The sequence below is a fragment of the Salmo salar genome, chromosome 07 (assembly GCF_965601325.2).
Source record: "Salmo salar chromosome 07, fSalSal1, whole genome shotgun sequence".
In the NCBI taxonomy this organism is placed as follows: Eukaryota; Metazoa; Chordata; class Actinopteri; order Salmoniformes; family Salmonidae; genus Salmo; species Salmo salar.
In genome coordinates, this window is record NC_138297.1 from 17,184,037 (window position 1) to 17,208,387 (window position 24,351).

The window sequence follows — 24,351 nt, forward strand, 5'->3', positions numbered from 1 at the left end:
TTGCTGGATCGAATCCCAGAGCTGACAAGTTACAAATCTGTCGTTCTGCCCCTGAACAAGGCAGTTAACCCACTGTTCCCCGGTAGGCCATCATTGTAAATAAGAATTTGATCTTAACTGACTTGCCTAGTTAAATAAAACATGTATCCCCCACCCCATGCTACCCAGCGCTGACTCATTGCTTGTGCAGGAAGGATGCAGTTATTTTTGTGGCCAAGTGGCTGAGACGGGCCTAATGCTACATTTACAATATGAAAGCAAACTCAGAAGATGGGGGGAGGGGGGGTATAAACGGTGCACAGTGACAATAAAAAGAGTATTTCCTCTGTGCAGTGTCTAATCAAATAAACCTCTCCCACAGATCAGACCTGTGCTGGCCTGCACTTCAATCACCTTGCCTACTCTGTTGATGACATAGCCTTGACAGGCAAAACCACACATCAGCTATGGTGACAAACGGCCATTGTTTAAAAGTTTATACACTTCATAGGAGTACTGACAACTAATGCATGGTCGGCTTGGCCATTTCTTTTGTCCATGCCTGACAATCTGGCACACCCCTCAGGAAGTCTTTGGAGACATGAAGGCTGTTTAGAGAAATATAGATTTTCCATATAGGAATGTGAAGCCAAGAGAATGTGGGTAGCAGGGTGGGGTTGAACACAAAGGACGTTTTACACTACGGTGAAGCTGTGTGCAATGTTTTGCTTATGTGCCAATGGGATTAAGTTCATTGCCAGTTTCAATGGACTCAATAGCAAATTGCTTATGGCATCAAGGCTTGTTATGTCACAGAATTGTTTGGTAAAACATCTCGTGCAGTTATGTGAAACAAAAATAAAACAATTGAAAAAGTTAGCAGTGTCTTATTGAAATCTGAACTTTATTTCACCCATACAAAATAAAAAGAATGTTAAAGTTTACATACAGCGTCAAGTTTAACTGCCTACCTTTAAACATTTCATATCAAGACAGACAGACATTAAAACAATCTAAAAAGAGAGAAAGAACAACACGTAATACAAAGGCAAATTTTATTCCAAGTGGGGAGAGGAGGGTACGATATCTTGAAAACAAATTATAGGTGAGAAAGGGGAGGGGTTTAACAACTTTAAAAACAAAGTTATGCTTCAGGAGCGTCACAGTATCTTTCAGATAAGAATAGCCAGCAGAGACACTTGTCTTCAAGAGATGGTTTGGGGGGGGGGGGGGTTACAAAACAACATATTTCATGTCATACCTCCAAAGTAGTGACTTGTCACCCAAATTTCAAATGAACAAACAAGAACATCCAATTGGAGTTGTAAACATTAGCATAATTACATGTGAATATGGTTGAAGTAAGCTAACGGTCAAGGTCTTCATGAGGATAAATTATCATAAAAAGTTGAATTAAAAAGGGGGAAAAAATGCATTGACAAGAATTCATAACCTTTCGTAAAATACATCTCCTTACCCATTTGTTGAGGGCCTATGTAGCCTAACAATCAAACTAGTTGGCAAGGATGACCTGCCACTCTGCCAAATTCATGATAATCCTCACAGACAATAATCTCATCTCCTTTTTCTATAGGTAAGTGCTGATCACTTTTAAAATATGACTTACTGCTGCTCTGAAATCATCAAGTAGGTGTCTGTGTGTACAGTATTCTATGAGGCTATGTTAGGCTGCACAGGTGTAACTGTTTGTGGATCTCAACCGAACTTGAGCAGACATTGAAAACGGAAATGGAGTGATATGTTCTTTGAACACCAATGTCGTAAACAGAAAACACAGAGAGAGAATAACCAAAGTGCAAACTACAATGGGGGACTTAATAATCAAACCTGTCCTTGGGCTAGGCCAGAGCCTTTTCGACGCATCAACTGTTATTTTTTTTTGTAGTCGAAATAGAACGACCACCTGTCTTAAAAAAAACAACCTGGTTCAAATTTTCTCCACAATAAAATAAGAAAAAAAATTATAATTAAAACATAATATACAACCGATTACTCTCGTCTTCAGCGGTGGTGGCTGTCATGTCTACGAGCCTTACTGACAGTTGGAGACTTTTCCTGAACAATGAGCTGCGTGTGAGCGTTTCCCCAGACCCACCTCTTTGTCAATGCAGCCAAACAAGAGAACAACTTATGAGAAAATGAAAGGTAAGAGCGGGGGGAGCTAAGAGTCATAGTCTTCATCGTCGTCGTCGTCGTCTTTGTGCGGCATGGATGGGGGAGGCGGGGGTGCGGTGCCCATCAGCGAGGGGTGGGGGGCAAAGGAGCCCAGGGACATGGCCAGGCCCCCGTGTGCGGTGCCCATGTGGAGGTACTGAGGTGGTATGGTGTCTGGGCTGTGTCACACAACAGAGAGAAGAGTCATGTCCTGGACTTGGAAAACATTGTTGAAACGTTTTGTAAATGAGAAGTAATCATTGAACTTGTCCAATTAGCAACAGATTTTTGCTCTACTGGACACCACCCAGAAAAATGAATATCTGCTTCACTTCAGTGTGTGTGTGCGCGCGCGTGTCGCGTGCACTAGTACAGTGAAATGCCTTTCTTGCTTGCTCTTTCCCAACAACACAGTAATCAATATCAGTAGCACAAAAAGGTGAACAAAAACACAAGTGAAATAGAAATAATAACAACACAAGAAAGTTAGTTAGCTATATACAGGGTCAGTCCCAAAACCACATTTACAATTTACAGGGATACTGGGTGGCAGGCAGTGCGTGTTTACCTGTGGAATCGGGATTGCGGCTGCAGGTTTGTGCTTGACTGAGAACCGTCCTCCTCATCCCCATCTGTCTCGCTGTCCTCAGAGTCATCCTGTTCCCATGGCAACAAAAAGCTAAATAAGCCTCTGAAATCCACACACTCTTCCGTCTCAGAACTCTTTCCCATCACACCTGATATAACTTCAATTGGCCACCTAGCCAAACTAACTAACATTTCCCCCAATACAAGGTTACTGTTACCGAAGGTAAGGTTGTGTTTAGTGACCGCCAAATTAAAGGTCAACACCGACCTCTTGCTCCGACTCTGTGTCTGATAGTTTCTTGTCTTTGCCCTTGGAGCGGGCTCCTCCGTTCTTGCGGCCTGACCCCGGCTTTCGACCTCTGCAGGACACCAAGTAAGAACACAAAGTTAAGATTTCATAATTCACATTTTCCATTGACCAAAACTTTAGGGGGCAATCAGTCGTATCTATCCAAGTCAACAGTGGGTATCATTCAGTGTCCGTTACCTGCGTGCAGCTTTTTCCCCCCCCTCTGCGTGGTTCTCCTCTCCCTCGCCCTGCATGTCTGGTACTGCTGCTACCAGGTCCTTCAGGAAGTCAAACTGCTGCTCCAGCTCAATGCACTGTTTTCTGCACACAGACACACATTGTTTAAAACATTACTTCCCCAGACATCCAAAAGCACTGATAGGCAAGAATGCTGACCATTATGATCTGTAGTCCTACCAACTTTTGTGACCAACACTGATAACTGAATAAATGACTTACAAGTGTGACGTTGTCATTGTTTTTGCGTTCCGGGACTGGGTGACTTGACAGGCTTTCGTCAGGAGAGACTCCAGGAACAGCTCCAGAGCTCGTGCTGGTGGTTGAATTAAGAAAAGGGAAAAGTAGCCACTAGCCGACGGGACCAGGCTGCCATGTTTTCTTGTCTTCAATAAGTCAATTACAGTTAGATATTTCACAACTACTCAAGAGTGAACACTAGACTGTTACTAGGCCAACAAACACTCAAAACAGTGAGTCAAATGAATTTCATTCAAACGACACAACACAATCACAAACAATTACCCTATAAGCTAAATCTCCATATTGTCATTGGAAAATAAACACATTTTGAAATGCAGTTACTTGAAACTTGCAATGAAATACAGCCAGGTGAAGCTCTCAGGCCTGATAAGGATACATATGATGACAGGAACTGCGGCAGCCACTTTGCCTATCTCTTCATCAGTCTGCATAATCTTCTTAATCCTGGCCTGTAATAGGAATGGGAAAACATCAGTGAAAGAGTGCTTTAAAGATTCTACTGCTATTAAGTATTTGCATGATTGCAGACTGTACTAATTGATCAATCAACCAACCACACATGAACAGCACACTGACCGCAGTTAGATGACAAGGAAACTAGGCTACAGACAGCAATGGCTGAATGTGCAACGCATAGGCCTAACCCAGGGTTTCCCAAACTCTGTGCACGTTTTGGTTTTTGTCCTTGCACTACCCAGCCAATTCAAATAATCATCAAGCTTTGATCATTTGAATCGGCTGTGTAGAGTTTGGGCAAAAAACAAAACATGCACCCCTTGGGGTCCCAAGGACCGAGTTTGCGAAATGCTGGCCTATCTGAAACACCTGAGGATTTAGGTAATGAGCAGAAGTCATGCAGAGCGTAACATGATGACGATCTTGATAGGTAGCTAATAATACCACACTCGAACTGGGAGCTAGTTGTTTGTTATGGTGACGATTATATAATCTACAGGCCTATTTCTTTTGAAGATGTACCTGTTATTCTCCTACCAAGTTCACCTAGCTAGAGACCACCATGCACCTACTTGGTTTCAGCCCTGTCTGTTTTGGCTCATCTCACATCTCAATAGAGGGAGGAGGTCATCTACAAAGCCATCTAGCTACCTCACTCCCTCTACTGCACCTGCTGTCTCGACCTCTGAATGCTGAGCTATGAAAAAGCCAACTGACATTTACTCCTGAGGTGCTGACCTGTGATTCTTATTTGACTCTGCTTGTCATCTATGAACGTTTGAACATCTTGAAGAACGATCTGGCATTAGTGGCCATGTACTTTTATCATCTCTACCTGGCACAGCCAGAAGAGGACCAGCCACCCCCCAGAGCCTGGTTTCTCTCTAGGTTCCAGCCTTTCTAGGGAGTGTTTCCTTAGCCACCGTGATTCTAAAACTGCATTGCTTGCCCTCTGGGGTTTTAGGCTCGGTTTCTGTATAAGCACTTTGTGACAACTGCTGATGTAAAAAGGGCTTTATTAATAAATGTTCATTGATTGACTGAGTGAGTAGCGGCAGCAGGTATCATGACATTCATAGGGGGACTGGTTTTCTGACCACTTAGCCATTATACTAGCTAGCAACATCCTCTTATTTTCCATACAAGACGTGTCACTTATTTTGATGCAAATCCCTACCTAACATGGTAATACTGATTTTGGTCAATAATTAATCCAGGTCTCTCAGCACAGATGGCAAGCTTGCAAATAACAATGACCACGCTAGACAGCAATGCATTTTTAATGGCCACCCTCCCCTAAATAGTGGCTGGCTAACTCGTTACCACATTAGCTAGATAACATATCGAACGATACAGCTCTAGTTAGCTAGTTACTAAGTAACTAGTTAGTTTTGTCTTCTTGTATTGCAAACTAGCTAGCAACCAAGCCCAAATCCCATTCATGGGTGCACTGTTTAAGCTAACGTTAGCAAGCTACTTAACAAACGCGTTGGCAGTCCCAGCTCATACTTAGCTAGATCATTACCGTTAGCTAACTGCTTAACAAGCAAAGTATCAACTTACCGGAGGGAATCTGGCGTTATATTTCTTCTTTTTGCTGGGCATTATTGAGTATCCGTTCCAGTTAACTTAAAACAATCTCCAATGGTGTGTTATTATATGTCCCTCCAACACGCACCTAAGTGGGTACCTATCGTTAGCTACTAGCTAGCCTAGCACGTAGCAACGTCGTCTTCTCGAGATGTTCCGCAGGGTCTCACGTTCCGTAGGGTTCTCGCCTAAGCCTGCACACTGTCTAGTCTGGTCTGGTCTGGTCAAATAGACAGCACACGGGTTTCAAATAATAAACAAACACAGATTGATTATTATCAAAGGACTCCCGTGTTGAGGTAAAATGCAACATTGCAAGCTATACGTGACAAAACGCTAGAAGTGCATGATACAAATGTAATGTGGCACTATATTGGATCACTCCTTCCGTGCGGCAGGATACACCCCGAGTAAGAATTTCAGGTTAGTCTGGTGTACCGGGTAGTGCTGCGGCTGACACCCTTAAATAACTCTCAGCGCACTACTTCCATCTCTTCATTTTCTCGGCTCATTCCAGCGAGGATTCGTTTGGTAAGAGCTCTATGTTAGTGTATAAGCGCATAAGTAATACCCGCAGCAAGCTAGCCTCTCCATCAAGGTGCTCTACTGTCCCCCCACTCGGTTTAGTTTGTGCTATCTCGTTTGGTTTTCGTCCTTGTTTTTATTACTAACCTGGGCGATACTCGGTTTGGTATATCCAGTATTGTGGTGCTGAGGGTTTGTCTTAGTTGTCTGTCCACCAGAACCCTCCTGGTCTTAGCCCTCGGGTTCGGGTACCGCGCCTACCCCACTAGATCCGGAGACTACATGTTTCATTTCGGCGGGGTGGCAGTTCTCCCTGAGAATGAACTAGGTGTCATGAGGCGCAGTCGTCTAGACTCGTGTGTTACGTAGAACTATATTGGATCACTCCAGCATGGTATTATTTAGCGCGGCAGGATACATTCCCACTAAGATGCTTCAGTCCAAACACCAACTGGCTGCATTCCAAACACACCTTCCCCCGTCAGCCCTCAAATTAAGTGAACACTTCTGATAACATATCATGCGGTATGATGACGAGTTGACACTTGTAGGGCAAGGTACGAGGGAAGAAGGAATGAATTTTAAATGGTCGACCTTGGCTTAAAGTTAGTCCAACGAATGTGTTTTCATTAATCATGGAACCACCGGTAGCGGTATGTGCTTTTATATGCGCTCTGTCAATTTTTATTGCGGATGCGTTGTCATCTAGCCATGATATGAAATGCAGACATCGAATACTAGCCATCCGACGATATCGGGTAAATCGAAAATTGTGATGTGTGTGATGTCTGCTAAATGACGTAAATGTAATGTAAATGATGTCAGGGAAAGTTGTATGCCCTAGCTAGCATTTCCAAAAGCTAAACGAACAAAAACGTCATTACGTGTTTGTGCTGTCGTGCATTAGTAGCACAATTTTGAACTTTAGATTTGTTTTTACTTATAATTGTATGGTGACTTGATGTTGGTTTTAAGTTTTGGCGGACGTAATCTTCGAATTGAATTATGGGGCGTTTTAGGCCCTGGAGTGAATAGAATCTTACTCTTATCACAAACGAGGGCTGAGGGGCCAACTTCACTTGCTTGGCCAATTGTTTGGACCGGTGGAAAAGATTGCAGCGAGGATTCCCACAAGGGCATAAGGCAAGGGTAAGTGGAGGGTTTGTCTTTTCCGCATTTGAAATGCAGCCAGAATTTCAGGTTAGTACCAGGTAGTACTGCGGCTGACCCTCTTCCTTTTCTTGGCTCATCCCAGAGAATTTGCATGGTAAGAGCTCTGTTAGTGTAAAAGTGCAGAAGTATACCTGCAGCTATTCAATATCTTGGAACAGCTAGCTAGCCTCTCCATCAGGGTGCTCTGCTGTCCGCCCACTCGGAATGGCTTGTGCCATCTAGTTTGTGTTTTGTCCTTGTTTTTATTACTTGTGACAGTGTACCAACCTGGGCGATACTCGGTTTGGTCTACCAGTATTGCGGCACTGAGGGTTTGTCTTAGTTGTCTGTGACTTGTCTGTCCCCAGAACCCTCCTGGTAATAGCCTTCGGCTTTGGGGACCGTACCTACCCCGCAAGATCGGGAGACTGTTTGTTTTGCTCTGGCGGGCTTGCAGTTCTCCCCTGAGTGAACTAGGTGATGCGAGGTGCACCACGTTTAATCTCTCACAGGGTACAGCCATGTTGCCTAGACTCTTGTGTGTTCCACGGTGAACGAGCTATGCAAAGTAGCTAGCTTAACGAGAGGTGACCATTGCAGGGCTAAGCACAGTTATAAACACACTTTCCTGAAGTCCTGCCAACCAGCACCTCCACGTATAAAGCAAGAAATAAGCTATAAACGTGTTTGAGGTAGAATGCCCTGCCCCTTTATGGTCAGGCAGTTTACACTGTTGGCTTAGCTTTCCACAACGAAAGCTACAGCCATTCAGCTCGCCTTCAGATAATGAGACTAGGCTGATACTGCAGATCCCATTCTATACTATCGTACAGTGTTTACTATAGACACAGTAATATTAGCCCGGCCATAGTGAGTTTACACTTTTTTTACGTAGTTGCTGGGTTGTGATCGTTTTTGTTACAGTAATCAGTTTCCCTTAACTCACATCTCTGCACTATTACACTAAGGGTTTCAGTGTGTAGCTGTGTTTACTATAGTTCTGTTGCACTACTTTACAGTACAGACTGTAAATATCCCTTAATTGGAAACTTTTTTTTTTATTTTTGTTATTTATTTCACCTTTATTTAACCAGGTAAGCTAGTTGAGAACAAGTTCTCATTTACAACTGCGACCTGGCCAAGAAAGCAGTGCGGCAGAAACAACAGAGTTACATGGAATAAACAAGCGTACAGTCTAACACAATAGGGGGAAAAATAGAAAGTCAATATACAGTGTGCAAATGGCATGAGGAGGTAGGCAATAAATAGGCCATAGTAGCAAAGTAATTACAATTTAGCAGATTAACACTGGAGTGATAGATGAGCAGATGATGGTGTGTAAGTAGTGATACTGGTGTGCAAAAGAGAGGCAAAGTAAATAAAAACAATATGGGGATGAGGCAGGTAGATTGGGTGGGATATTTACAGATGGACTATGTACAGCTGCAGCGATCGGTTAGCTGCTCAGATAGCTGATGTTTAAAGTTAGTCTCCAGCTTCAGCGATTTTTGCAATTCGTTCTAGTCACTGGCAGCAGAGAACTGGAAGGAAAGGCGGCCATAGGAGGTGTTGGCTTTGGGGATGACCAGTGCTGTTCACCTAATACCTTTTTTCAACTATTGGTTAGAGCCTGTAAGTAAGCATTTCACTTTAAGGTCTACACCTGTTGTATTTGGGGCACGTGACAAATAAACTTTGATTTGATTTGAAAATAGCTGGGCAGCAACTAGGGTTGCACATTTTGGGGAATATTCAGAGGTGGAAACTTTATGTGGGGATATATGGGAATTAATATTAATACTATATAAATGTAGATGTTTTTTGCATTGGATTTAAACTCGGCAACAAAAATTCCTCTCACTGTCAACTGCATTTATTTTCAGAACTTAACCTTTGTAAATATTTGCATGAACATAAGATTCAGCAACTGCGACATAAACTGAACAAGTTCCAGACATGTGACTAACAGAAATTGAATAATGTGTCCTTGAACAAAGGGGGGTTCAAAATCAAAAGTAAGTCAGTATCTGGTGTGGCCACCAGCTGCATTAAGCACTGCATTGTATCTCCTCATGGACTGCACCAGATTTGCCCGTTTTTGCTGTGAGATGTTACCCCACTCTTCCACCAAGGCACCTGCAAGTTCCCGGACATTTCTGGGGGGATGGCCCTAGCCCTCACCCTCCGTTCCAACAGATCCCAGATGTGCTCAATGGGATTGAGATCCTGGCTCTTCGCTGGCCATGGCAGAACAGTGACATTCCTGTCTTGAAGGAAATCACACACAGAACAAGCAGTATGGCAGGTGGCATTGTCATGCTGGAGGATCATGTCAGGATGAGCCTGCAGGAAGGGTACCACGAGGGAGGAGAATGTCTTCCCTGTAACACACAGCATTGAGATTGCCTGCAATGACAACAAGCTCATTCTGATGATGCTGTGACACACCGCACCCAGACAGTGTCTTAATGACCGTTCCACAGGTGCATGTTCATTAATTGTTTATGGTTCATTGAACAAGCATGGGAAACAGTATTTAAACCCATTACCATGAAGATCTGTCAAGTTATTTGGATTTTTACGAATTCTTTGAAAGACAGGGTCCTGAAAAGGGGACGTTCCTTTTTTTGCTGAGTTTATTTAACATATCATATGGAGACAAACAAACCTTTTACCTTAATCATTTGCCATGTCTACTTATAAGTCCTTCCAATAGAAAAAAACAAAACAATTTAGTTACAAATTGACTCTTCACATGGGATGATTTCACTGAACAAAAGGGAATATTGAATGATCCCCAATAATCCAAAATGTAATGCTTCGCATGCCCAAAAACAATTTCAACATCTGTGAAATGATAGTCTAGAAACTAAAGCTTTGGTTGTCTTCCTCTCAGGATTCCATGTCTTCTCCCTGGACCACCTCAATGTCCATCTCTTGAACGTCAGACTCTGAAGCCTCATCTTCACTGTCACTTTCCAATCTTGTTGATGGCTCGTTGTCAGGCTCAAAAAGCCTCCGATTTGCACGGATGGCCACCAATTTTTCAACCCTTGTATTGTTCAGCCTCTAGCATGCTTTGGTGCGTGTTCCCAAACAAGGACCAGTTGCGCTTTGAGGCGGCTGATGTTGGTGGGATTTGGAGGATATTGGAGGCAACAAGGGAAAGTGCCTCAGATCCACAAAGTCCCTTCCACCAGGTGGCTGATGAGATGTTGGCACGACTGCCATATTGCATCTCCATCCCAAAGCCCTGGCTTGGAAGTGTACTTTGCCAGACTGCCAAGAACCTTGGCCTCCTCCAGGCCAAGGTGGTGAGACACAGTAGTGTTGACACCATAGGCCTTGTTGATCTGTGCACCAGACAGGATGCTCTCGCTAACATACTTGGGGTCCAACATGTACGCTGCAGCGTGTGTGGGCTTCAGGCAGAAGTCTTCAAGCTTTTTGATGTATTTCAGAACTGCAGTTTCCTCTGTTTGGAGCAACAGTGAAGTGGGCAGGACAGTACAGATTTCTTCCCTTACATCTGCAAGCAGAGTCTGAACATCAGACAGGGTGGCATTGTCTCCCTCAATCCGTGCAATGGCTACTGCTATAGGTTTCAGGAGTTTCAGGCTGCTTACCACTCTCTCCCAAAATGCATCATCCAGGAAGATCCTCTTGATGGGGCTGTGCATATCGCAGACTGATATGGCCATTTCTTGGAGACTCGTTCCCCGCCAGGAGACTGTCAAACATGATGACAACACCACCCCAATGGGTGTTGCTGGGCAGCTTCAATGTGGTGCTCTCACATTGCTTGGTGATGTAGATTGCTGCTATAACTTGAAGACCCTTCACATATCTAACCATTTCCTTGGCTCTCTTGTAGAGTATCCATTGTTTTGAGTGCCATGATGTCTTTGAGGTAGAGGTCGACCGATTAATCAGAATAGCCGATTTAATTAGGGCCTATTTCAAGTTTTCATAACAATCGGAAATCGGTATTTTTGGATGCCGGTTTGGCAGTAACAATTTGTGTTATTATTATTTTTTTTTTTACTTATTTAACTTCCTTGGGCTAGGCGGGACGAATTTGTCCCACTTACGTAACAGCCAGTTGAATCCTGTGGCGCGATTTTCAAAACCTTTGAAATGCTATTACTTCAATTTCTCAAACATATGACTATTTTACAGCTATTTAAAGACAAGACTCTCGTTAATCTAACCACACTGTCCGATTTTAAAAAGGCTTTACAACGAAAGCAAAACATTAGATTATGTCAGCAGAGTACCAAGCCAGAAATAATCAGACACCCATTTTTCAAGCTAGCATATAATGTCACAAAAACCCAGAAGACAGCTAAATGCAGCACTAACCTTTGATCTTCATCAGATGACAACCCTAGCACATTATGTTATACAATATATGCATGTTTTGTTCAATAAAGTTCATATTTATATCAAAAACCAGCTTTTTACATTAGCATGTGACGTTCAGAACTAGCAAATTCCCCGCAAACTTCCGGGGAATTCGCTAACAATTTACTAAATTACTCACGATAAACGTTGACAAAAAGCATAACAATTATTTTAAGAATTATAGATACAGAACTCCTCTATGCACTCGATATGTCCGATTTTAAAATAGCTTTTTGGTGAAAGCACATTTTGCAATATTCTAAGTACATAGCCCAGGCATCACGGGCTAGCTATTTAGACACCCGGCAAGTTTAGCACTCACCAATATCAGGTTTACTATTATAAAAGTTTGATTACCTTTTGTTGTCTTCGTCAGAATGCACTCCCAGGACTGCTACTTCAATAACAAATGTTGGTTTGGTCCAAAATAATCCATCGTTATATCCGAATAGCGGCGTTTTGTTTGTGCGTCCCAGACACTATCTGAAATGGTAAATCAGGGTCGTGCGCATGGCGCAATTCGTGACAAAAAAAATCTAAATATTCCATTACCGTACTTCGAAGCATGTCAACCGCTGTTTAAAATCCATTTTTATGCCATTTTTCTCGTAAAAAAGCGATAATATTCCGACCGGGAATGTCCATTTAGCTAAACAGAGGAAAGTAAACAAAGCTTTCGGTCGACGCGGGCACGAGCCTGAGTCTCACAGTACTGTAACCAGCCACTACCCAAACGCGCTACTTTTTTTCAGCCAGAGCCTGCAAAGCCACGATTCAGCTTTTTACCGCCTTCTGAGACCCTATGGCAGCCGTAGGAAGTGTCACGGGACAGCTAAGATCCTCACTCTTCAATAAACAGAGACAAGAAGAACGACACCTTGTCAGACAGGCCACTTCCTGCATGAAACCTTCTCAGGTTTTTGCCTGCCAAATGAGTTCTGTTATACTCAGACACCATTCAAACAGTTTTAGAAACTTTAGAGTGTTTTCTATCCATATGTAATAAGTATATGCATATTCTAGTTACTGGGTAGGAGTTGTAACCAGATTAAATCGGGTACGTTTTTTATCCGGCGGTGTCAATACTGCCCCCTAGCCCTAACAGGTTAACTAGGCAAGTCAGTTAAGAACACATTATTTTCAATGACTGCCTAGGAACGGTGGGTTAACTGCCTTGTTAAGGGGCAGAACGACAGATTTTTACCTTGTCAGCTCAGGGATTCAATCTTGCAACCTTACGGTTAACTAGTCCAACGCTCTAACCACCTGCTTTACATTGCACTCCACGAGGAGCCTGCCTGTTACGCGAATGCAGTAAGAAGCCAAGGTAAGTTGCTAGCTAGCATTAAACTTATCTTATAAAAACAATCAATCATCACTAGTTAACTACACATGGTTGATGATATTACTAGTTTATCTAGCCAGTCCTGCGTTGCATATAATCGCTTAGGTACACGTTGCTCCAACCATAAACATCAATGCCTTAAAATCGATACACAAGTATATATTTTTAAACCTGCATATTTAGTTAATATTGCCTGCTAACATGAATTTCTTTTAACTAGGGAAAATGTGTCACTTCTCTTGCAAACAGAGTCAGGGTATATGCAGCCGTTTGGGCCGCCTGGCTCGTTGCGAACTGTGAAGACTATTTCTTCCTAACAAAGACAGCCGACTTCGCCAAACGGGGGGTGATTCAACAAAAACGCATTTGCGAAAAAAGCAATCGTTGCACGACTGTACCTAACCATAAACATCAATGCCTTTCTTAAAATCAATACACAGAAGTATATATTTATAAACCTGCATATTTAGCTAAAAGAAATCCAGGTTAGCAAGCAATATTAACCAGGTGAAATTGTCATTTTGCGTTCATTGCATGCAGTCAGGGTATATGCAAAAGGTGGGGCCGCCTGGCTTGTTGCGAACTAATTTGCCAGAATTTTACGTAATTATGACAACATTGAAGGTTGTGCAATGTAACAGGAATAACGTATATTAATGACCTAAGGCTCGTGTTTCTGTGTGTTATGTTATAATTAAGTCTATGATTTGATAGAGCAGTCTGACTGAGCGACGGTAGGCAGCAGCAAGCTCGTAAGCATTCATTCAAAATAGCACTTTTGGGCATTTTGCCAGCAGCCGTTCGCAATGCATTGCGCTGTTTGACTTCAAGCCTGTCAACTCCCAAGATTAGGCTGGTGTAACCGATGTGAAATGGCTAGCTAGTTAGCCGGGTGCGCGCTAATAGCGTTTCAAATGTCACTCGCTCTGAGACTTGGAGTAGTTTCCCTTGCTCTACATGTGTAACGCTGCTTCGAGGGTGGCTTTTGTCGATGTGTTCCTGGTTCAAGCCCAGGTAGGAGTGAGGAGAGGGACGGAAGCTATACTGTTACACTGGCAATACTAAAGTGCCTATAAGAATATCCAATAGTCAAAGGTATATGAAATACAAATCGTATAGAGAGAAATAGTCCTATAATAACTACAACCTAAAACTTCTTACCTGGGAATATTGAAGACTCATGTTAAAAGGAACCACCAGCTTTCATATGTTTTCATTTTCTGAGCAAGGAACTTAAACGTTAGCTTTTTTACACATATTGCACTTTTACTTTCTTCTCCAACACTTTGTTTTTGCATTAATTAAACCAAATTGAACATGTGTCATTATTTGAGGCTAAATTGATTTTATTGATGTATTATATTAAGTTAAAATAAGTGTTCATTCAGTATTGTTGTAATTGTCATTATTACAACAAAAAAATTGGCCGATTTTAATCGGTAGCGGCTTTTTTGGCCCTCCAATAATCGGTTTCGGCGTTGGGAAAAAAAATCAGAATCGGTCGACCTCTACTTTGAGGAGTAGATTCAATTCATGAGCAGCACAGCCAATTGGTGTGGTATGAGGGTAGGACTCCTCCACTTTAGACCAAGCAGCCTTCATGTTCACAGCATTGTCTGTCACCAGTGCAAATACCTTCTGGTGTCCAAGGTCATTGACTGCCTTCAGCTCAATGCGCAATGTAGAGACCGGTGTGTCTGTGCTCTTGTAGAATACTGGTTGAGGGGTGGAGATGATGCAGTTAATTATTCCTTGTCCACAAACATTCGACCACCCATCAGACGATTGCAATAGTCTGCTTTCTCTGATTTGCTTGACCTTCACTTGAACTCTGCATCCAGCAAATGAGTAGATAAAGCATGTCTGGTTGGAGGGGTGTATGCTGGGCGAAGAACATTCAGAAATATCTTCCAATACATATTGCCTGTGAGCATCAGAGGTGAACCAGTTGCATACACAGCTTGAGCACAGTTCATCGGCGTTTGACTATGTTCCTCCATTGAGTCAAAAAAAACATCTGATTCCAGGAGGAGCATGAGCTGTTGCTATCGATAAGGTGTCTGATTCATCATTTTCACGTCGAACAGAAATAGAGGGGCTTTTGTCAAGAGGTTGCTTGTTGTGAGCACTGAGGGAACTTTATGCACTTGGCCAAATTATTTTGGATCTTTGTTGCATTCTTCACATGATTTGGCACAGTATTTGCAAATGTACACAGCTTTCCCTCTCCATTAGCTGCAGTGGAATGTCTCCACACATCAGATGGTGCCAATGGCAGTTTCCTGTTAAGATTAGGGGGAAAAAAATAGAAAAACCCTAAATACAATTCCATGTACAGATAAATAGTTAAGCAGTTAGATTAAACAACTCCTTTGTAAGATACATTTTTTTAAATGAAACCTGTATGGGAACAGGTAAATTAACACTCCTCAGTTAGCAGGCTCAAGCAAGCTAAAACTCACATGGTAGCAGAAACTAACTAGTAGAAAGTGTTAACAAGTTAGAAATGATTTAAAAACACTTTGCTGTAGGCTACTATTTACTAGTTAACAAAAAATCATGAATGTCATATAAAATATATTCACCCCACCCAGTATTGTAGTCAAAACTTACCAGAAAGCATGTAGTCCAGTGTAGTAGTGTGGGCTCAATAGCATCTCATTAGTGTGCAAGATCTTGAGAATCAGCTGTACATGTGATGGAAGAATGCACTGTGCATGCAGAGGGTTACAATTCCTATGAATTGAGGATAGTTTAACCAAAATATGCCACAAGACCTATAATTTCCTTGTGTATCCCACAATGATGAATTTTTGCCCGGGAATTTAGGAAATTAACTTCCCACGGAAAAATTCCGGAAAGTTTTTACCCTTTGCAACCCTAACAGCAACGCTCCCCATCCAACCTGACGGAGTTTGCAGAGAATAATGGGAGAAACTCCCCAAATACAGGTGTGCCAAGCTTGTAGTGTCATACCCAAGAAGACTCGATGCTGTAAACGCTGCCAAAGGTGCTTTAACAAAGTACTGAGGAAACGGACTGAATACTTATGTAAATGCCTATTTCATTTTTTTATTTTCATGAATTAGCAACAAAAAAAGACCTGTTTTTGCTTTGTCATTATGGGGTATTATGTGTAGATTGGAGGGGGGGATTGAATCAATTTTAGAGTAAGGCTGTAATGTAACAAAATGTGGAAAAAGTCAAGGGGTCTGAATACTTTCCGAAGGCACTGTAGCTGGGTTTACTGTAGTTTTGTTACATTAGTTTACAGTACAGACAATATCTATCCTAGTTTCCCTTAGAAACTGGCGTAACAGCTAGATTCCACTGCTGGTCTTGTGCAGTGTGTAGCTGGGGTTGCCATTGTTTTGTTACATTGCAGGGTATGACTTCCTCCCACAGAGAGAAACTACCATTTCCAGTGGGGGGGGTTTTCTTGAGAAATGCCAGGTGTCCCTGCCCACAGGCAGGGAAGGGTGACACTCTGTAGTCACCCTGTGGTGCTGGCATTGGCAGCTTCTCACAGGCCCAAAAGCCAAACTGAGAGGCAAGTGGAGTCCACATGGGCACTGAATACAGTGATGGAAGGCTACGACCTCCGATGCTGGCCACCGCTGTAGTTCTGGTTTTCTAGTGTTAATGCCCTAGTTGAGTGTTTCAGAAGGAGTTCAGATTACCTACATCCAGATCCCTCATTCTGGCCAAGGGTTCTGTCTGACAGACACGTTAACCGGTCAATGCAGTTGTCCACACTCGCTGTTGCGGGTGAACTAGGGTTTTCCCCCAGTGTGTTGTGCCTTGCCAGGGCAATGGACACTTTTCAGACGCAGGCAATACGAAAGCTTTATCAGGCAACTATGGTGAGTGTTGGGCAAGGGCCTATCCAACCGGATTCTCACATTGCATGGTGGACACTGTTACTGCAGCATTTTGGCCGCCCTGCCGGCCTTTGCCTTTTGCTGTGGTGGCACATTCTACTGTAGGAGTTAACTGCCTTACCTGGATGTTTGGATAGTCTGCCCCATCAGCGAACAGGCCACAAGACACAAGGACCCTCTTGACACACATTTGTGTTATGGGACTCACCCTCAACGAGAAGAGTCACCTGATCCCCTCACGGAAGGTGATCTACCTCAGGATGTCCATAGACTCGACTCTCATGAGGGCACATCTCCCTTAGGCGAGAGTAACAAAATTGGTGGCTTCACTGTTGGTTCCACTGGGCATTCTCCATCAGGCCACTCAAGCGATGGTTCAACTCCCGCGGGCGGCCTCCAAAACAACACACCATCAACTGTTTGATTAGTGATTTGTTTGAAGACCTCATCCAAGTGGCTATCCTGCTCCTTCCAGGTAAAGGGTGTGAGCCTGACCCGAGTCCACTGCAGAGAGCTGGTGTGCACTGAAGCCTCTGACAGGTTGAGGTGCGTTGTTCAGAGGCAGTTGGACGCTGGAGCAATGTGCTGGAGCTCAGGGTGGTTTGCCTAGCTCTTCAACAATTCCAGCCCTACATGGTAGGACAGCATTTCTTAATCCAATGGTTCGGGAGCTCTTGCCGTGGGCTCAGACCCGTTCGGCATTGCTCAGAGGAGCACACATCCCAGGGTTCTTGAACAATGCAGCAGACATGCTCTTGAGAGATGCTGCTTTACGCTTTCCAATGGTTCGGCCTCTCAGGGACCCCATTGCAGCTGCCCTTAAGGCCCGACGTTCTCTTCAGGCTGGGGGGCCACTGGCATCCGGACCTGACGCTTCGGGCTTGGCCTCAGAGGTGTTAGTGGACCAGTCTTGGCCTTCAGGACAATGTGGTGAACACGCTGCAGAGCGCCATGGTTTCTTCCACCAATGCGTCATGAAATGTGGTGGGGCATATTCTGTACCTGGTTTGAGAGCAATATGTGCAAACGGTTTTCAGTCACTGCTTGATCTGGGCCGAGCGGAATCATTTAGTGTATTTAGCCGTCATGATGAAGGCCAAGAGGGACCTGTGGCTGGCTACCCATTGCTCTCCAAATTCTATGAAGGGAGTTCGACGTCAGTGTCCAGCAATGGCCCGCTCGGTGCCAAACTGGAACGTTGACGTGGTGCTGTCAGCACTTGCTTTGTCGCCCTTGAGCCCCTAGAGTCAATGACTTTGAAGCAGCTATCCATGAAGATGGCATTCCTGTTGGCTATTACCTCCACTAAGAGGGTGAGTAAACTTCATGCCTTTTCAGTGAGCACTGAAGGCATTTCAGAATGAGTCCAGATGAGAAATTTCACCCTCCGTCTTAACCCCTCATTCTTGTCGACGGTCCTGTTTGACAGACATGAACCGGCCCTAACATTTGTCCGCAAATGCTCCTCCCGCGGCTTCTGCTGTAGTGGTGCATTCTACTAGCGGACTAGCTACATCGTGGGCACTGCTGCAAGGAGTTCCCCTCAATGACGTGCGCTTTAGCCAGTCGGGTATCATCTAGCACCTTTTTCTAGTTACTATCGAATCAATGTTGCCCTGTGCTTGGTGTTGCCTCCATTTCCCTGAGTGGGGACAGAGGGACATAGCAACTATGACTGCCCTGAGCTCAGTCCTACGGGACTTTGTTCTGTCTGACCCTTATCTAGTTCACAGATTTATTTTTATTATTATTTGTATTTATTTTTACATTTTACATTTTTTTTAAATCTGGTATTGTGATACCATATTGGAGTGATCCAATATAGTGCTACATAACGAAGGTTATGTATGTAACCATGGTTATTTGAGCTATTGGATCACTCAAATCCTCTGTCTGATCTACAGTGCTTCAAAGGACACAAGGTGGAAGTAGTTCGGCGTTGGGTCAGCACATTTAAGGGGGTCAGCCGCAGCACTACATGGGACTAATCGGAAATTATTACGCAATGTATCCTGCCCCCTTAAAGGATACCATATTGGAGTTATCCACATGATCCACACAAGTGGTTACACGCATTACACATGAGTGATCCACATAAATGGTTAAATACGTAACCTTTGTTATTTTTCAAATAAATTCAGCAAAAAAAGAAACGTCCCCTTTTCATGACCCTGTCTTTCAACGATCATTTGTAAAAATCCAAATAACTTCACAGATCTTCATTGTAAAGGGTTTAAACACTGTTTCCCATGCTTGTTGGTCATTCCCTGTGGCTCAGTGTTTAGAGCATGGTGTGTGCAACGCCAGGGTTGTGGGTTCGATTCCCACGGGGGGCCAGTACAAAAAAATAAATGCATGAAATGTATGCATTCACTACTGTAATTCGCTCTGGATAAGAGCGTCTGCTAAATGACTAAAATGTAAATGTAAAATGTTGTTCAATGAACCATAAACAATTAATGAACACGCACCTGTGGAACGGCTGTTAAGACACTAACGGCTTACAGACTGTAGGCAATTAAGGTCACAGTTAAGAAAACTTTGGACACTAAAGAGGCCTTTCTACTGACTCTAAAAAAACACCAAAAGAAAGATGCCCAGGCTCCGTGCTCATCTGCGTGAACGTGCCATAGGGATGCTGCAAGGAGGCATGAGAACTGCAGATGTGGCCAGGGCAATAAATTGCAATGTATGTACTGTGAGATGCTTAAGATAGGGAGACAGGACAGACAGGTGATCATCCTCGCAGTGGCAGACCACGTGTAACAACACCTGCACAGGATCGGTACATCTGAACATCACACCTGCGGGACAGGTACAGGATGGCAACAACTACCCGAGTTACACCAGGAAAGCACAATCTCCATCGGTGCTCAGACTGTACGCGAGAGGCTGGACTGACGGCTTGTAGGCCTGTTGTAAGGCAGGTCCTCACCGGCAAGAACGTTGCCTATGGGCACAAACCCACCGTCGCTGGACCAAAAAGTGCTCTTCAATGACGAGTCGCGGTTTTGTCACCAGGGGTGATGGTCGGATTTGCTTTTATCGTCGAATGAATGAGCGTTACACCGAGACCTGTACTCTGGAGAGGGATGGATTTGGAGGTGACGGGTCCGTCATGGTCTGGGGCCGGTGTGTCACAGCATCATCAGACTGAGCTTGTTGTCATTGCAGGCAATCTCAACGCTGTGCGTTACAGGGAAGACATCCTCCTCCCTCATGTGGTACCCTTCCTGCAGGCTCATCCTGACATGATCCTCCAGCATGACAATGCCACCTGCCATACTGCTTGTTCTGTGCGTGATTTCCTGCAAGATAGGAATGTCACTGTTCTGCCATGGCCAGCGACGAGCCCGGATCTCAATCCCATTGAGCATGTCTGGGACCTGTTGGATCGGAGGGTGAGGGCTAGGGCCATTCCGCCCCAAGAAATGTCCGGGAACTTGTAGGTGCCTTAGTGGAAGAGTGGGGTAACATCTCACAGCAAGAACTGGCAAATCTGGTGCAGTTCATGAGATGTACTGCAGTACTTCATGCAGCTGGTGGCCACATTTGTTCAGGGACACATTATTTCATTTCTGTTAGTCACATGTCTGTGGAACTTGTTCAGTTTGTCACAGTTGTTGAATCTTGTGATGTTCATACAAATATTTACACGTTAAGTTTGTTGAAAATAAACGCAGTTGACAGTGAGGACTTTTTTGCTTAGATACTGTTCGCTAGGCTACATGCTATTTTGTATACGAGGTGTTTCAAAGTTTTGCTAGCTACATTGAAATCATGGAGGCTTGAGCAGGCTTAAACATTGCTAGCTGGCCAGCTACCTTAGTACAGAAACATTTCATTACTATACTGTAAGTTGCTCTGTTCATGCAAGTAAAATGTAAATATTTATCCATGCTAACAAGCTAGCTAGCTGTTTAACAAAGCTAGGCAAAAACAGCTTCCATCTTTTGGTTGTACGAGCTCATTGTGGGCTTTCCATGCTCTCTGTTGTATGCTTGTTCGGGATGAGTGCAAAGGCAGTGTTCTCATGAACAAGGTTTTATAACTTTTCCTACTCAAACTAACATCCATGCTTATCTACAGGAAAATTGTGCACCCATTTGACCATTGCTGAGAACCCACCCCAGGAACCCCTTGTTGAGATTCCACCATGGAGGATGTTCAGGTGGAGGAAGATGTCCCAAAGGAGGGTGCAGAGGTGGAGAACCCAGAGCCTTTATCTGCAGAGAGCTATGCAGCAGAATCCATGGCTGCAGACACAGACCCCTGGATCATATTTGACTCTCGCAAAACGCCTGCAGCTGAGTTTGACGGCTGGCTGGAGACCAACAGGCCATCCCAGGTGGGGCGTTTCGGGGACGAGGCGAGTGGTAAAGGACCTGTGGGGTGGATCGCTGTGTTGGGCCCGGGCCACTGCCCTGCCACAGGGGACGTCATTGGACTCCAGGCAAGCTGGGAGAGGCTGCTGACCAGCGGGAGAACCATCACCTTCCAGACTGTGAAGGAACTGGCACTGAACCACGGGGTGCTCACCGGCAAGTGGCTGATGCACCTGGACTCAGGCTTCAAGGTGGACCATGCCTGGGAGTGTGTGGCCAGAGCAGCCCTGGAAGGGAAGATCTTCCAGACCAAGGTGAGCCCGCGCGACCCCAAGTCTGACCGTAAGCACGTCATCTGTTCCTATAACAAGGACTTCACAGACGAGAACGAGGTGATGAGGCTGGATGCAGTCATCCGGGCAACGGGGGTCAAGTGCTTGCTGTCCTTCAAGCCGGATGTTTACACTTACCTGGGTATTTACCGCAACAACCGCTGGAATCTCTGCCCCACCATCTACGAGAGCAAGTACGACCTGGAGTGTGTGCCCCGGCGTTCCCACATCATCAACAAAGTCACCAATCTGGAGGTTACCTAGGAAAGGAGTGTGGGAGGATAGTTTGCTATTGCTAAACAAGCACTTAATGTTGGACACATGCCATGAGTCAGGCTATGTTGTACAGTACTGTACTTCTGACTTGGGTTCAGTTAATTCCCTGAAGTATGGGGTTTAATATTTCTGAGTTCTTCCTATGTCTCGAAGCAGACTTGTTCATTGTGCTGAAATTAATTTCAGATTTCTTGCCATAGTTCATTGCAGGGTGCTTCAAGATTCAGATTATATTGTCTACCATACAAGCAAAAATGTTTTACTACTTCAACAAAAATGTTGTAAATCAAGTCTTTAATTAACTTATTCGGTAGTGCAGCTGCCATCCACAACTCTGAAACCAGAGCTTGTCACTGGTCATGCATTGACTGAATACATGCATGTTTTGTTGCGATTCTGTACCTTTTTAACATTTACAAAGGTTGCTGTACTACAAAGATGTCACGGTATCTGTAATAAAAATGTCTTACCATTTTCATATGTTTTGTACTCGATGTTATCAATTACAACAATTGCCAAATAAATTTATTTTAAACGTTCTCTGTTGTATTGTCAGTTATCAGGATCGGTGGGTCCCCCATGGGACGGTTGAGCTAATGTATGTTAATGCGATTAGCATGAGATTGTAAGTAACGAGAATTTCCCAGGACATAGACATATCTGATATTGGCAGAAAGCTGAAATTCTTGTTAATCTAACTGCACTGTCCAATTTACAGTAGCTATTACACCATGCTATTGTTTGAGGAGAGTGCACAGTTATGAACTTAACGTTAATAATAAACCAATTGGGCAGTCTTGATACAAAGTTTAACAAATGCAATGGTTCATTGGATCAGTCTAAAACTTTGCACATACACTGCTGCTATCTTGTGGCAAATCTAAATTGCTCCTGGGCTGGAATAATACATGACCTTTCTCTTGCATTTCAAACGTAATACAAATAAAAAACCAATGTGTTTTTTTTTTTGTACCAACTTTTACAAGATCTGTGTTGTTCACATTTCCACATACTTCAAAGTGTTTCCTTTCAAATGGTATCAAGAATATGCATATCCTTGCTTCAGGTCCTGAGCTACAGGCAGTTAGATTTGGGTATGTCATTTCAGGCGAAAAAAATAAATAAAAAAAGGGGCGGCTCCTTAACCTGTTGGGGGTAGGGGGCAGTATTGACACGGCCGGATAAAAAACGTACCCGATTTAATCTGGTTACTACTCCTGGCCAGTAACTAGAATATGCATATAATTATTGGCTTTCGATAGAAAACACCCTAAAGTTTCTAAAACTGTTTGAATGGTGTCTGAGTATAACAGAACTCATATGGCAGGCAAAAACCTGAGAAGATTCCTTACAGGAAGTGCCTTCTCTGACAAGATCTTGTTCTTCTTGTCTGTTTATTGAAGACTGAGGATCTTTGCTGTAACGTGACACTTCCTACGGCTCCCATAGGCTCTCAGAGCCCGGGAAAAAGCTGAATGATATCGAGTCAGCCCCAGGCTGAAACACATTTGCGCTTTTGGCAAGTGGCCGATCAGAGGACAATGGGCTTAGGCGCGTGCACGAGTCGACCCCGTGCTTTATTTTCTTTCGTCTTTTTACCTAAACGCAGATTCCCGGTAGGAATATTATCGCTTTTTTACGAGAAAAATGGCATAAAAATTGATTTTAAACAACGGTTGACATGCTTCGAAGTACGGTAATGGAATATTTAGAAATTTTTTGCCATGAAATGCGCCGTGCTCGTCACCTTTCTTTAGCCTTTCAGATAGTGTCTTGAATGCACGAACAAAATGCCGCTGTTTGGATATAACTATGGATTATTTGGGACCAAACCAACATTTGTTATTGAAGTAGAAGTCCTGTGAGTGCATTCTGACGAAGAACACCAAAGGTAATCAAACTTTTCTAATAGTAAATCGGAGTTTGGTGAAGGCTAAACTTGCTGGGTGTCTAAATAGCTAGCCCTGTGATGCCAGGCTATCTACTTAGAATATTGCAAAATGTGCTTTCACCGAAAAGCTATTTTAAAATCGGACATATCGAGTGCATAGAGGAGTTCTGTATCTATAATTCTTAAAATAATTGTTATGCTTTTTGTGAACGTTTATCGTGAGTAATTTAGTAAATTTTTAGTAAATTCCCCGGAAGTTTGCGGGGGGTATGCTAGTTCTGAACGTCACATGCTAATGTAAACATCTGGTTTTTGATATAAATATGAACTTGATTGAACAAAACATGCATGTATTGTATAACATAATGTCCTAGGGTTGTCATCTGATGAAGATCATCAAAGGTTAGTGCTGCATTTAGCTGTCTTCTGGGTTTTTGTGACATTATATGGTAGCTTGAAAAATGGGTGTCTGATTATTTCTGGTACTCTGCTGACATAATCTAATGTTTTGCTTTCGTTTTAAAGCCTTTTTGAAATCGGACAGTGTGGTTAGATTAACGAGAGTCTTGTCTTTAAAATGGTGTGAAATAGTCATATGTTTGAGAAATTGAAGTAATAGCATTTCTAAGGTATTTGAATAAC

The 24,351-nt window shown here is 43.5% G+C and overlaps 2 protein-coding genes across 6 annotated transcripts; one reads left to right on the plus strand and one right to left on the minus strand.

Annotated features, from left to right (window-relative positions):
- Nucleotides 1–864: 864 nt before the first annotated feature.
- Nucleotides 865–5,933, minus strand: LOC106608686 (dr1-associated corepressor). The gene is made up of 7 exons (XM_014206785.3): nt 5,552–5,933; nt 3,909–3,981; nt 3,491–3,584; nt 3,230–3,352; nt 3,011–3,101; nt 2,723–2,811; nt 865–2,333 (listed from the first exon to the last, which is right to left on the minus strand). Exons 1-7 carry the CDS (start codon nt 5,591–5,593, stop codon nt 2,162–2,164), a joined length of 684 nt encoding a protein of 227 aa, XP_014062260.1. The 5' UTR covers nt 5,594–5,933; the 3' UTR covers nt 865–2,161.
- Nucleotides 5,934–6,016: 83 nt separating this feature from the next.
- cssa07h11orf68 (chromosome ssa07 C11orf68 homolog) lies at nt 6,017–22,357 on the plus strand. 5 transcript variants are annotated; one of them, XM_082977195.1, is made up of 3 exons: nt 6,083–6,109; nt 8,780–8,887; nt 20,975–22,357. In XM_082977195.1, exon 3 carries the CDS (start codon nt 21,042–21,044, stop codon nt 21,804–21,806), a length of 765 nt encoding a protein of 254 aa, XP_082833321.1. In that variant the 5' UTR covers nt 6,083–6,109; nt 8,780–8,887; nt 20,975–21,041; the 3' UTR covers nt 21,807–22,357. The 5 variants fall into 5 exon arrangements, with proteins under 5 accessions (XP_014062108.1, XP_082833321.1, XP_014062109.1 ...); XM_014206634.2 differs by lacking the exon at nt 8,780–8,887 and adding an exon at nt 7,163–7,252 and having other exon boundaries at nt 6,093–6,109; XM_045721351.2 differs by lacking the exon at nt 6,083–6,109 and adding an exon at nt 6,127–7,252.
- Nucleotides 22,358–24,351: the final 1,994 nt, after the last annotated feature.

Bases quoted from the DNA above. Each gene is read 5' to 3' on its own strand.
- cssa07h11orf68 (XM_014206633.2), top strand. From the start codon at position 21,042: ATGGAGGATGTTCAGGTGGAGGAAGATGTCCCAAAGGAGGGTGCAGAG.
- LOC106608686 (XM_014206785.3), bottom strand. From the start codon at position 5,593: ATGCCCAGCAAAAAGAAGAAATATAACGCCAGATTCCCTCCG. The intron at 3,982-5,551 runs GTAAGTTGATAC...TTCCTATTACAG, and splicing joins ATAACGCCAGATTCCCTCCG to GCCAGGATTAAGAAGATTAT. The intron at 3,102-3,229 runs GTAACGGACACT...GGTGTCCTGCAG, and splicing joins GGGGAAAAAGCTGCACGCAG to AGGTCGAAAGCCGGGGTCAG.